At 39.0% G+C, this 14,297-nt stretch overlaps 1 protein-coding gene across 4 annotated transcripts in view; it reads right to left on the reverse strand.

The window, feature by feature from the left end:
• Window positions 1–14,297, reverse strand: part of onecut2 (one cut homeobox 2) — a 73,489-nt gene that overhangs the window by 38,661 nt on the left and 20,531 nt on the right. Inside the window, exon 2 of one of the 4 annotated variants that reach the window (XM_025909303.1) lies at window positions 789–3,818. The exons of 2 other annotated variants lie outside the window; for them this stretch is intronic. In XM_025909303.1, coding sequence (XP_025765088.1) covers window positions 3,724–3,818 — 95 coding nt within the window. In that variant the 3' untranslated portion in view covers window positions 789–3,723. Of the gene's footprint in view, window positions 1–788; window positions 3,819–9,570; window positions 9,819–14,297 lie in introns of those variants that run through there. One more of the 4 variants, XM_005470494.4, reaches the window with a different exon arrangement.

A 14,297-nucleotide genomic window follows, 5' to 3' on the forward strand; every position in this document is an offset into this window, starting at 1 on the left:
GTTTTTTCGGTGCACCTTTTTCCAAAAACCTTTCGTTTTGCATCGGCCTGCCTAAAGCACATCATGTAACGCTCAAAAAGTGACCTTTAATATTTGAAGTCGGGCTTCTCATTCTTATTGTCATGTCTGCTTTAAACTTTAAGAATCCAAACTTAGTGAAGTGGCCTGGCAATATCTTCTTACAGCCACAATAACAGCTAGTGGGATTCTCTAAATAGTAAGGAAAGTTGCTCCTTTTTTACTTCCTTTAGCAGAAGATACACTGGAGCATCCTTAATGAGAGGAAAGCAGACATTTATTTTCCATAATTCTTTCCATAATTCAAAAGGAAGCACTATCTGATTGTCATTGCATAAACTTGTTTCTGCCACTGAAAAATCAAACATTTGAGTTATTACATTTGAGTAACTCTAATGTAATAACTCAAAAATTAACTCAAAATCAAGAAAATAACTTGAAATTTTGAGTTATTAAGTTGAACTTTTGAGATAATAACCCCAAATTGTGACTTCTGGTTGCCAAAAATGTTATTTACAGTGGAAGAAACAAGCTTCTATGTGATGTTTTTCCAGCAAGTTGAAGGTAGACTGACCTGTGCTAAGTCTACCACACCTGTCCCCAATTAGCCAATCAGCCCTTCTAATACATACACACAGCCCTCCAGTCTTTCACCTCCTGCTTGCTCGACTTTTTTTTTTTGCCACTTTTTGTTCTCGTTGCAGTTCAGCAGCTCTTTGTGATTTTCTGGTTTTGTTGGTTTTTTTATTCGTGTATGACCTTTAAAGCTCTTTTTTTTTTTTTTTACCTGATGCCTGCTCCTTACCTGTAAGTGTTTGTTTTCCTTGACTGCCTCTACGTGTACGACCTCAGCCTGAATCAAAGATTTGGATTATTTTGGGCTGTAGCTGTCTGCTTTATCTTGGTGTAGAGCTGCATTTTAGCCCGATACTTGCATTGACCCTCTCTGACTATATCAGAGTGCCGAGGGACCACCATTTTCCAGCATGAAGTAACTGTAGTTTTCCTGTCACTGATTAACACCTGAAATGTGTCTGCTGCTGTATCACAGCCAGAGAGGGCAGAGGAGGAGGATGAGGAGGTCTGTGTGTTTGATTTGATTACCTCCCTGAATTAAGTATGCACGAGTCAGAGCTGATCAATACGAATCAGGTTAAGGACTCAATTCAGTAACAAAACTATTATGTAAGGGGAAACTATCCTCTCTGTAAACACACACACACAGAGCGACATCCCTCCCCCAGTGTCAGCTTTGTATCTCAGCGTTTAGTGATCTGACAATAGATTAAATTAAGGACGGCACCTTTATTTGTTTCCCTGTCTGATTACAGGAACAGATGGATTTAAAAATGCACCGTTCCCCCAAATATTACCTTTTAAGCTCAGAACTGGCCTTTAAGGAGTGACTAGTCCTGTAAATGCGATCAGTCCTTGTACCATAAAGACAACTTTGTTTTTTTTACTTTGTCTGAGAGACATTTTTCTGTTAGTTCTGACCATTCATGACCCTGAAATATTGTACACGAGTAAAAGAAACGCCAATTAAAGAATCTGGTTAAGAAAGGAACTTGTGATTTTTGCTGGCTAAAACCTCGTTGCAGGTCATTTATACAGGTTCTGGTATTTTTGGAAACACTTTTTTGACTTTTCTAGGAAAAACTGCCTTAACTCTGAAATATGTTCCCCCTTTGAGTTGAATTTCAGGAGGTGCCTTTCAAAGAGACGTCTGGAGATAAGTGTGAATGTCTTTGTGTCTGTGCTGTTAATCATGTAGGGAGAGATTCCTCTTCCTTTGTTCTCGCTGTCAGGAGTCTTGTGGTTGTAGTTACAGTTTATCACTGACAGGTGGCACTGTTGATCTCTGAAAATCAAGGCAGCTTTTACGAAAAAAAACAAAACCCGCATTGACAAAATATATTCATCCTCAGAGACAGAAAGGGGAGATTCAGAGAGTCATCTCAGAATCATCATGACTGTAGAGAAGAGATGTGTACAACAAATATCAATATTTATCTTTTAAATCACAACTAATGACTTTATTCTGTACCCGCTCTGCATGTTGAACCTTTTAACCTGTTTCATATATATTCCTAATTATTTAACTATTTTTTTTAAACAGTGCATTTATTTCCTATATTTTCTTAGGACTCCTTTTACATTTTCAAATTAGATTTTAAAGATTGTTATTTATTAATATGAAGGTAATTAGAGGCTTAAAATGTGCCACAGGTTTGTTAATTCAAAGTTTAAACTAGAGGCAAATGTTGGACTTTGGACACGACTATTTACTGGATGATCTTTGTGATAAAATATTTAACTGTGAGCTAACAGACTGAGCGAGGTACACCACTCTTCATACTTCTTATTAACAGCTTTCATTGCTACCTGTTTCTAATACTGCTGCTGTTTTCTGATGCTTTGCTGGTGTAGTCTATCAGCTTTTTTAATGTATATTTTTCTGCTACACGTGTTTTTTTTGGGGCGGTTACCCCCAGCTTTACACTGGCTTTAATAGGAGTGAAACAATGTTCTGAAATTTGAGAAATAATATTTCATATTTTGCGTGTGAATTTGAATGCATGCACAGCTTCAGTTCTACTGAAAGGCTGAAAAGATGCAAACAATGAAATCTTAAGCGATATGAAATGGTTAGTCAGCTTTTTATGAGAAATATGTGACCCCTGCTCAGCACATAATCCCCGTAACTGTTGTTTTTATGTATTTCTAAAGTTGATTTCAGAATAAAATGTCACAAAAGAAATACTTACTAAAACATTTAAATTAAAGTCCGAGGCATTCAGAGTCCTGCAGCGGTCAAAGCCACCACAGACTGAAGTCTCAGCATCATACACTCCCAGATGGAAAGCCTTTTAGTAGGCTGTACACATACTCTTGAAAAAAAAATGTAGATGATCCACGTGAAATTTTCAGAGCTGCAACCAAATCAATTTTACACCACTTCAAGTGCCGCAGCCTAAAGATATCGTAGCGTCATCATTGGGAAAGCTGCACCAGTTTAGCCCAGTGAAGCAAGTGTGGCATATTTGATGCAAGTGTTTTTGTGAGCTTTGAGACCTCTACATCATCAGTGTTAAATAATCTATGGATGTAGCAAAAATCATACAAATTAAAAAAAAAATGTATTTGTGCAATTTTATAATTTAATTTCTTTTTTTTTTTTTGTAAAAACTCCAGTTTCAAAAAGGAATTTTTATGCATTTCAGTGTTAACATCTATGACACAGAGCAGGGAAGTCAAACTCATTTTATATTATGGACCAAGTTCACCCAACAGTGAAACTACCCTTTCTGTCAGTGTTAAGAAGTTTATCTACAATTTACATCCTGATATATCTTAATGTATGCAAAAGAATCACAAATTAAACAAAAGTCTCAGTTTTTCTACGTGATGAATAAATGCTGCTGTAGTAAATGAAACAAATCTGTCAGAAGGACTCATTAGGTTTAAATTGTAAGAAATGTATAAATTTACAGAAAAGATCTATCATGTCATTGCCCAGACTAATGCAATTATAAAACCAAGGTTTGTTAATTCACAGAACTCAATGTAAAACAGAGAAATTTAAAATATTAAAAAATAGGAACTAACTTGTCATTTAATTGTTTATATATTGCTTAATTACTTTTCAGTCACAGGGCAGGTTTTTATTAATAGGAAAAGATACAAAACCTTTGGAAAATCCACTTAAAAGTCCCCTCCACATTTTCCAAACCTGTCCGGTGGGCCAGGTCGGAGTCTTTGCTGGGTCGATTCTGTCCCATAAGCCTTATGTTTCACATCTGTGATGTAGAGGAACAGAAACACCCATTGGTACCCTGGATGGTTAGATCTGTGTTCTGATAATTCAGTGAGCTGTTTGGCCATGCAAAACCCCAACATGGTGCCCGTTTTTACACAGATGTTAATCTTAGAGCGTTTCTCATCTAGCATTTGGTGATCCTGCTCCGTAACTTTACGTGGTCTGCCACTTCTTGTGGTTCGTAAACACTTTGCAATAACACCGCTTACAGTTTCAGTGAGTTCAAGTGGATGCCACAGTTGCAACAAGTCATTCCAGCCTAGATATTCCACGATCAGCTGTATGTTTGTAAAGGCAGTATGCATGGCTTGGTACTCGTTTTTCTACACCTATAGAAGTGTGATCTAATATTTTTTTATCTGCCGGGCTTTGTTAAAGATGCTCCATTTAAAGTAGTTTGCCATGCTGTAAATAGATTTTAAATGTGCTCTCTCTGACTTTCTTGCTTCCTGCTTACTGTAGCTCAATTAAAAGCAGATCAGCAGCAGTTCACCCCACACAAGTTTTTTTTAAACTTAAAGAAAAGTGCAGACACATCTACGTGTGTTTTTTTTTTTTTTTTTTTTTTTTTTTTTGTTTTGTTTTGTTTTGTTTTGTTTTTTTGTTTAAAAAGAAAAAAAAAAAAAAAAAAAAAGCAATCAAACACAGCCACCCCCCTTCCCTCCCCTCCCACACACACACACACACACACACACACACACACACACACACACACACACACACACACACACACACACACACACACACACACACACACACCGACATTCAATGGAAGCACGCTTGGGTGGTTCATTCAGCCTTTTTTTCTACCCCCTCCCTCCTCTGTTCGAGGTTACAGTAAGGATCAAACACACAATTATATTATTCAAAAGGGGTTTACCGGTTTGAGGAGGGGTGAGAGTAAAGGTGGGGTGAGGGGGTGGGTGTTCTTTAAAGGTAAGGGCTGAATCAATGGGATCAATAAGGCAGGGTCCCTCTGCCTTTCATTAGCTTTCTCAGCCACTCTAGACATCAGAGTGTTGCTAAATGTGTCTCTAACTGCACACGAGATCAGCAGAAAGTACCGAGAATGACTCTGTTTTTTTTTCTCTCTGAATCAGCTGTCATGTCATTTTTACATTATCTGAATAATCATCACTGAAATCTCAATTAAAGCATTTCCTGCACAGTATTTACTCTCACCATAGTCATCTATGTAGTCACAAGTTAGTCTTAAATAGAGCTAAGGCTTTTATGGTCTAACCATTTTCTAAAGTCTTTGATCTGCACTGCAAATTTTCCACTTACACTAAATTGAACATTTATAAAAAATGATTAAGTCATCCAATAACCGTTTACTTCTGTAGTTGAATTGTTGCTAGACAGCACATCAGAGATATTATAATCCTGATTCTAATGGAAAACTTCAGTCTAGCTGGGAATGAACTTTTTCTAGTTTCTCAGATGGGTGATGCATCTTCAATACTTCAGTACGGCTATTAAAAGTAATTTGGTGAAGTGAACAAGACTGTGTTTCACAGCTAACTCAGTTGTGTTAAAACAGACACAGGTCATTAAGGGTTGGCCAGTTACTATGATCCATTTGATGTGAAATGATGTGACCAGTTGAGGCTCACTCTAAAAGTGTGTCAGTCTCCACAAACTCTTTACAGCAGTGAAAAAACATGTTTACAGACTGCTACAGAAATGGCTTTTGTCTTGATAAACAGACTTTACTGCTATTTGGAGTTTCCACAGGTACTTCATGTTGGTGGTCGATTGGTCTAAATTTTTAGACCAAGTGGGTAAAGTGACCAACTAGTCGCCCAGAGGTTGAGCGTGCCACACCTTCACCTCTGAAAGGCAATCTGTCTCCAACAATTGTGGTTACATTCAGAGTGACCACTGTCATTCTCAGACAGACTAATGAAGGTTTTGCAAATAGCTGCCATCTAATTTCTAAATGGAGACAATTTGCCAACAAGTCAGTCTGAATCAGTCTGCAGTAATGAGCACGACTTCCGACAAGTCTCTGCAATAGGAGACTTGACTCTACCACCTATGCCATTTTGTTGTTAAATCGCCATACTGCTGCAATTATGTCATTATTTGTGGATGAACTTCTGTTTCAGATCTATGAGGTTCTGGCTGGACTCTGATCAGATGTAGTTAATGAGAATTTCATTGATAAATTAGCAGAAATCACAAATCTGTTGCCTTCTACATGCACAGTTTTATCGCAAACAGATCGCATGTAATCGCATGTGCTCACTTGGCCCAATTCACCCACAGCTGATGGCATACCGACCCAGTCTTATTGTCATCTTGTAGCCATCTTGATGCACCAAAGTCACTTTGAAGGCGACACCTGACTGCGAGTGGTCTCACACCGATCGTTACACTTAATTTTAGTCATGCTGCAGTCTGCTCTCACTGTTTTTCCTAGTGTGACTAACATTAAAGAACAGTATAATTAGTAATATTAAACACACAATATAATAATAGACTATACAAAATTAGCTGAATTTTTGTACATATACATTAAAATGCATGTGTTACCACCTTTCTAGTGGGAACTACAAAGAGCTCTTTGTACTAAGAGACATGGAGAGTCAGGGAGTAGATATCATGGCTACAGCTACTTTGCGTCTTTCTTTGAATCAGCTGAAATATTAGTCACAAATCAACAGAACCAGGGAGCTGGTGGGAATAACATATCAAGGTGCACAACCTGAGTCAGTGAAGAGCTGAAAACCACCAACTTTACCTAGCATGGGGTCTGAGATGCTCATTAATTGCTTGGATAAGTGAAGACTTTGACCGTGCAATGCCAGATCGAAACCACACTACATTCACTAATAATACATGATGAGAATCTGCACAAAACAAAGGATAGAGCACCGCTGTTGCAGAAGAAAGGGCCACAATCCAGCTAACAGTCCCTGACTTTAACACACATTTAAGAGCACTTCACTGAAGTTAATTATTAACCAATTCTGAAGAAGGCTGATATAAAAACTGATCTTATGTATCTGAATCTCAGGTCAAACACAGATGTTGGGCACATCTGTGCTGAACTGTTTAAAAACGCAATCAGCTTCTCTCTCCCACCTCAGCTCATGAGGTCAAGTCTTCCAATATGGCAGCTGAGAGGCACTACTCCACCTTAAAGCCCTTTCTCTTTTCATTTTTGAATGGAGGGTTGCGTCAAGTGCAGAGCCTCAAGAGCTGGTAACACTCACAGCAAACTCATCAGTGTATTATACAGACGCTTTAAGAGTCAAGGGCCGCTAAACGTCAATAGAAACATCAAGTTGATGTTTTATTGAAGCAGCCATTCAAAGTGAAAACAGATATGGAGCTCAGATACACCCGTGATGATAAGTGGAAACTGAGTGGAAAAAGAGGGGTGGAAGAAAAAGATAGGAAACACAGAAAGGAGGAATGGATTACCAAAGATGAGGAGAATGTGACATACTGACCAAAAAAGAGGAGGGCTTCATTTTCAATCAACTTCTGTCTAGTTTAGTCTGTGTTGGGGGTCACTACTTGCCTTTTTATTTTGTGAGCCTCCTGTCTCCTGTGTCTTGCATTTAGCTTTAGCTTCCTTCCCTAGATTCTGTTCACCTGTTGCTCATTTTTCCCCAGCTGTGTTCATATGTCAGTCCTGCTTTGAGTCCTGCATTTGGGTCCTAAACCTGCACTCATGACAATTTTGTGTTCTGTGTATTGCTCTTGATGGCATGCAATTTAAGAGTTTTTAAATTGTAATTTTAAGGACTTTAGTTTTCTGAAGTTTTGCATTTTTTTTTATAGATGCATATTGTTTAGTTTTTGTAACCTTTTTTTCATGATCATTATTATTATTATTATTAGTAGTAGTAATATTATTACTACTACTGCTACTACATAATAATAATAATAATACAATAACATAAACTCAAACGTAAATGACCTAAGGGGAAAAGAATTGTTTCCAACATGTGAACATCCACAAACCAGTAACCAAACCAGAATTGTTAGTGTGAATATATTATTACTATGTTGTGCAGGAAAAGTTAAATCATGCATGCAAATTCACCCTTTTTCTGAGTTCAGATACGTTATGGAAATGTTTTTTAAAAATGAACATGTGAAAATTTGTGCAGTTTCAGGACAGTTGTTTCACATTTGGTGAGAACTTACAGCTGAAGTGGAAATACATTAAACCTTCTAAAGCCCAGATTTTTCTTTCACATCTTTAAGAATAAAAAACATGGTCTAGCTCTAAAACCAAGTTTAACTTTCCCTGCATTTTCCCTCCTGCATTGTATGATGCTATAGGAATGAAGCTTATTATAAAGAGTAAAAGTTTGAAGGGAGGAAGTGAGCGAGCCAGCGAGCATTGGTTTCATCTTACAGACTGGGAGAGGGGAGCTCAGCAGAGTCATTACAGACTGTTTTCATCTCCACCACAGAGATAGATCACAGCCTGGCAGCTCCTCCGTGACAGCCTCAGTCTCCACAGTGCCATGCAGGAGTCCGGCTGCTGATGGACGCCAATTCCCACATTGCAATACATAAAGGGAATGGACGAGTCGCTCACAAAATAGTGACAAATTCCTGTCAGGCGGTGTGACAGCTCAGAAATATAGTGGTCTGAATGACAGTGGATAAAACGGGGCACAGTTCAGGGACAGGGCTGAGTTTTAGATCACCAGTATTAGAAGTGCTTAGAGATGAATACGCAATCCCTCTCTTCTACTTGTGAAAACATAAAATAGGAAAACTATAAGCCAGAATAATAAAAAGCAGTAATACATGTGTTCAACATAAATAAAGGATAAAGATTACCTGTGATATGAAACCACACGCTTATTGGCTAAAAACCTTTCAATCACAAGTCAACAACTACTGACTGTGTGGGTCTCACAGTCAGAACCCCACACAGAAACCTCATTATCACACCATCTTGTTTTTTGTCAACCTAGATGGTGATGATGGAAACGCAAAGCAGGACTTTAGAAACCAAAGTGATCTTTTATACTGGCTACAATCAGTCCTCACGGACTCCAGTGTTAAAATGTTCAAATTTACATCATAAATAAACGTGTGTAGAGACTGCTACAAACATCTGATTTGGTCTTCATGGACAGTTCACCCTGCCATAATAACCATCTGAAGGTTGAACTCTTTTGGAACTTAAATTTGGATTTCATTAAGGCTTCAGTTTTTGTGAAATTGTTGTATTTTACTAATCTGCTACTACTTACTTTGAACTAATGAGCAAGTGTCTGTTCCTGTGCTGTAAACACCATAAAAGATGGACATAGCCTCAAGATGAACATCTTCATCACCTGCATCTTGGTGTTTTGAAACAGGACGTCACAAACACACACTCAGATTTAACTGAGGACATAAACTCAGAAGGAGGGTGTTTACTGAGATCAGTTCTTCCCAAAAACTTCCATAGTCTAAAGTACGACAGAAGACAGAATGCCAAAAGGTGATTTGGGGTATTTAAACTGTTTTACATGATTTTTTTGGCCTATAATCTGCCAAAAATGTCAGTCATGAATTATATCAATTCAATTTCAGCCAGAAAGAAAATTCCTATCAAAAGACAGAAGTTGCAATCAGTTTTTGGCACAGTGACTTTTAGAGATATGGTCTAGAGGAAAGCACAAATTGCAGCAAATATAACATTACAGTTCTGTAAAGAAATCTTAAGTGGCCAAAAAGGACTGGATTGATTATAATGTGGGTACAAAAATGCAGAGTCATAAAGATACTTGTAAAACAAGTTAGTTATTTAATACATAACCCCTTCATAAATCATGTTGATTAAAGTCTGTTTACCAATATAACCAAACATATCACATAAAAAACATAAAGAAAGACTGGAAATCACTTTCTGGCACAAAACCTGGAAGCTAAATCCATCTTTTTATCCAGCCTACGGCTATCATCCAGTCAAACTGCCAATGTAGAACTGTGCCCTCTCGTCCAAAGATGGTCACTTCTGCCTCCAAAAAGAAAAAAAGAAAACAACATGGGCCAAAATGGTCAAAATGTTGACACTGAGGACTCAAATCAATCCTTCAGCATTCAGTCAAGCAGCTGTCATTAAACAGCAATGCTCTTAAACTTTTGGGAGTAAGAGTAATGTAAGAAGTCATGGTAGCTTATAGCTGTATTTATTTATGTATATTTAACATTTGGAACTGGCAAATTTAAAGACTCAATCTCTCACTATCACTTGCCACACCTGGCTAGCAAACATGACCCAGTGATTTCCAGTGATGAAAGGTAGTTAGCAGCCCTAAGATCAAAGCACACTACACCATGATTGGGGGCTTTTTGCTAGCTTAATGCAGAAGTTTTTCCAGGTACCACAGCTTGCATGGTGCAGAGAGATGAATTGTGGAAATTGAACCCACACACAGGCTACAGAGATCAACTTGAATTCAGTCCTGCTAACAAACCAACAGCACGATGGCAATGACGCTACGCCTGGGTAGAGGGCTGATTAGTTAATAAGCTGGACGCCATGAATAAAAAACACACCAGAGATCAAAAAAGCGCAGAAGCTCAAACAATGGCTTTAACACAGAAATGAAGCGAGGGTCATGTCACCGCCAGATATTTACTGGCATGTGCAAAAATGTTTGTATACTTATAAACGTGACAGTTAACACATATCAGATAATTGATATGAGTGAGAGGCCCTCAAATCACTCTGTGTCAGGGTTCAATATGTATTACTTACATAGTTTCACAGTAAACACAGGTCAAACTGATCACCAAAGCATATTGATCACAAGCCACTGTTTCCTGTGTGAAGCCACCTCTGTATTAAAATCAATGATTCTGACAAAACTGCAGCTGCCATTTTACTTTTCCTCTGTCTGAGACGGAGGCAGATGGAAGGAAAAAGAGGAAGACAGAAAAAAAGAAAACGAGACGCAGACGGAGAGAGTTTGAGGATCAATACAGCTGAATATAAAGCCACAGATGTCTGTCAGGCCTCTGCAGACAGACAGGCTTCATTCAGCAAGAAACAAAAAAGGATTTCTTGCACAAAAGGAAGTTCCTCTCTCTCTCTTTCTCTCCCTGCCTTTCTTTGCATCTGCAGTGTGTAGATTTTGTGCCATCTTCTGTTTTCTGTTCATCGTTATTTCAGCTTTTGTCCTCTTTCTATCCAATCCATCATTTCCCCCCCTCTTTTGTCTCCATTATCTTTCTAACTATCTTCTCCATTGTCCTCCCTTCTTCTTCCTTCCTGTCTCCTCACCGCTGCCTCTCTGTCATTTCCCCGCACCTTCTCCTCCTCCTACCTTACTGTTTCTCTCTCCTCCTTCCCCTCCTTCTCCACGTCTTCCTTCTCGCGCTCCCTCTCTCTGTGATTCTTTATTCTTTTTTTTTATTGCACCATTACCACTTAAGCCCTGATATCCATTACACAAAGGGCATATAAGTGCAGGGTAAGTAGTAAAGTCGCCCTCCAACACACACTTCCAGGCTTGTGTGTGGCGCCATGTTTTGGATGCTTCGACACTCCGTCATGGGCCGACCAGGCCGAGCGTTGTTTGGGTTCAGTCGTTAATCAGCTGTGATGCTGTTAATGTGGGCGATCCTGGTGCGGTGTCACACTCCCATGCAATAACCATGACTGCTAACTGTCATTTAATGCTGTCTGCTTATCTCAGTACTATAACTGTAATCTGCTGCTATGTGCTCAAGGTTTAATGTCTTTATTTTATTACTTTTCTGCTAAAACGTGCGGTGACAAAATCCCGTTGACTAAATCTTACTTTATTTTAAAAAACTAACAAAAACAAACACTTCTAACTAAACCTTCAAAAGGTACTTGTTGTATATCATTTGTCTTTTTAATACAAATACAGACACAAAATGACCTCTGCTCCTACAGACATCTATGGCAAACCAGCCCTCAGCTCTGAGTTCTGTAAACACAGCATAAATGTTCATCTCAAGACCTCAAAACAGAACTTCACAAATCGATGGCTGATGTATTGGTAGTTACATCCAATCATTACAAACACATCCTTATTTACAGTGGTGGGCTGCTGAATGAAAAGACCTTGGAAAAACCTAAAAAGAAATACACACACAGACTGATATAATATTGTAGAACCAGGTCTCCAGCAGCCATATGTGTGTGTAACGTGTAAGACAGAAGCTAAAGCACAGCATGTCAGCCTGGCAATCATACTTGATGCATCATATCTCAGCACTCAGAAACAGGACTGTAGCACTTAGCAATGAGTACTCTACTACTGTATAAGACTGTGTGTGCGTGTGTGTGTGTGTGTGTGTGTGTGTGTGTGTGTGCGTGCGCGTGCGTGCGTGCATGCGTGCGTGTGTGTGTGTGTGTGTGTGTGTGTGTGGTCATGCTTAATGCACCATGGTGCTTTCCTGCTTCCGTTTTAAGAAGATAACCGGAAATGGAGACACAGACTAAAGCCTCTTTGTGCTTCTTTCTCACACAGACACACACTCGAGAGCATGAGTGAGACTGTAACAGTTTATCCTCTGATATCTCCTTTAAAAATACAGTGTATGTCAGTAAGTCAGCTGAGAAATAAAGCAGTGCTCACTCTGTTAGACTCTAAACCAGACAAATCTTTGTTACCTTCATCTACTTTGATCTTAAACTATATCTTTCTTTTTTTGGTATTGTGTCTATAAAGAGATGTAGACGTGTCTGTCTAAAATACACAGAACATGTTGACAAGGAACAGGTTTCCCTGACCACTCGCTTTTAGCAAATAAAAAAAGAAATGCAATAACCAAAATGCAATCACCTGACAAATCGTTAGCTTTTTAAAAAAAGCATTTGCCTTCATATATGGACTGTAAGAAATAACTGGGAAACACGACAGGAAATCTTGGCTGGGAGATGTGTTATCTGTATATCTGCTGGCTCTGTGCCTTTTAGCTGAAACACTGGCTATCGCCCACAGAGGCTAATTCATCATATGACAGGCGATGGGTTCCCACATTGCTTATGTTGTGACCCAAAGCCCAAAACTCAGAGAAACATGAATCCCAAAGAAGCTATAAATCAGAACAGGAGGACCTCCTATAATTATTGTCAGCTGCCCGTACTCTTCTTGCTGATGCAGTTGAACCAGTCTCGTTATACTGAAATGCCTGAACTGAATCCTAAGACTCGGCTGTGTTTATGAAACTGTTAATCTCCAAATACTACAGTGTTCTAATAAGCCTGCAAACCACCTGGAGACGCAGGCATCATCAGATAAAACAGCATTAAATTATGCCACAGGATGTGAATGCAGTGGGTTCAGGCTTTACTTTACTGAGGCTTTACTTTGGCCTGTGATATGATCAAGTTCTTTAAAGTTAATTATTCCATCCGTGTTCAGTCTTGGTGTGTCAGAAAATGTAACTGAAGGGTTTCCACATTTACAGACTGATCTGTTTTATGAGTGATGTACCGAGGAACAAAGAGAGTCTGAGAGAGAGAGAAAGAGTATTCAGAGTATGTAATCACTGAATCAGTGTGTGTGCAAAGATGGTTTATCAGTGTGTAATCTGTATGTCCACACAGTCTGTGGTGACATCACCGGACAAAGGTCTCTCTGCCCGCACACACGCACACACATAAACGCACGCACACACATTAATGTATCTCTACTTGTTTACCAGGACAAACGGGCTGACCAATCACAGAAACTGGTGACTCAGTGATGTCATTGAGCTGATGAGGAAATGGCCTCAGAGGAGTTTGATGTCATCCACCTTCATCACTCACCCTCTGTCTTGCTTTGTGCCTTCTTCTCTAATTTTTCATTTTCTCTTTTCATTCACTGGTTTCCCGTCTTCTCTTGTTCTGTCCGTGCAGGAGCTAAGGAAACTTTGTTCAAATTCATACTTAAATAAACATGATGACAATCGTTTGAGTACGTTACAAATCTGCGTTTTTATAGATATGTTTCCAATCACTTGGTATGTTTGGAATGAACAGGGTGAACCCAACTGCAGAGCCTCACAGCTCTATGAGGCAGGAGGATGCAAAATATACTATAAAGAGGAAAAATATAGTATGAAAAAAGAAAAAATATAGAAACCAGAAAAAGGGAGACTGAAGGGACTACAGAGGACAACCTGACAAAGGCTGAACGCAGTATAAATATCCAGAACCAAGGAGGGATAAGAAGGCGCACGTGAACTACATCTTTATCTGCTGACTCAGACACCGGCTATTATCCACAGAGAACTTAACACAGACCAAGGGAGAAAATATTGGCGAATATCGACACTTAAGAGATCGATAATAAAGCACAGATGAACTATTGCTAGACCTCCGGTCTGTACACGGTTTGGCTCAAACTGCTGAAAAAATACAACCTGATCAAGACTGAGAGAGAACATAGACCAAATGCCCCCATCAGACAGAGGGATAATAAGTTACAGGTAAACTCAACACCTCCTAGCTGTATACCAGTTAACCAAA

This window comes from Oreochromis niloticus, linkage group LG7 (assembly GCF_001858045.2).
Source record: "Oreochromis niloticus isolate F11D_XX linkage group LG7, O_niloticus_UMD_NMBU, whole genome shotgun sequence".
Taxonomy (NCBI): domain Eukaryota; kingdom Metazoa; phylum Chordata; class Actinopteri; order Cichliformes; family Cichlidae; genus Oreochromis; species Oreochromis niloticus.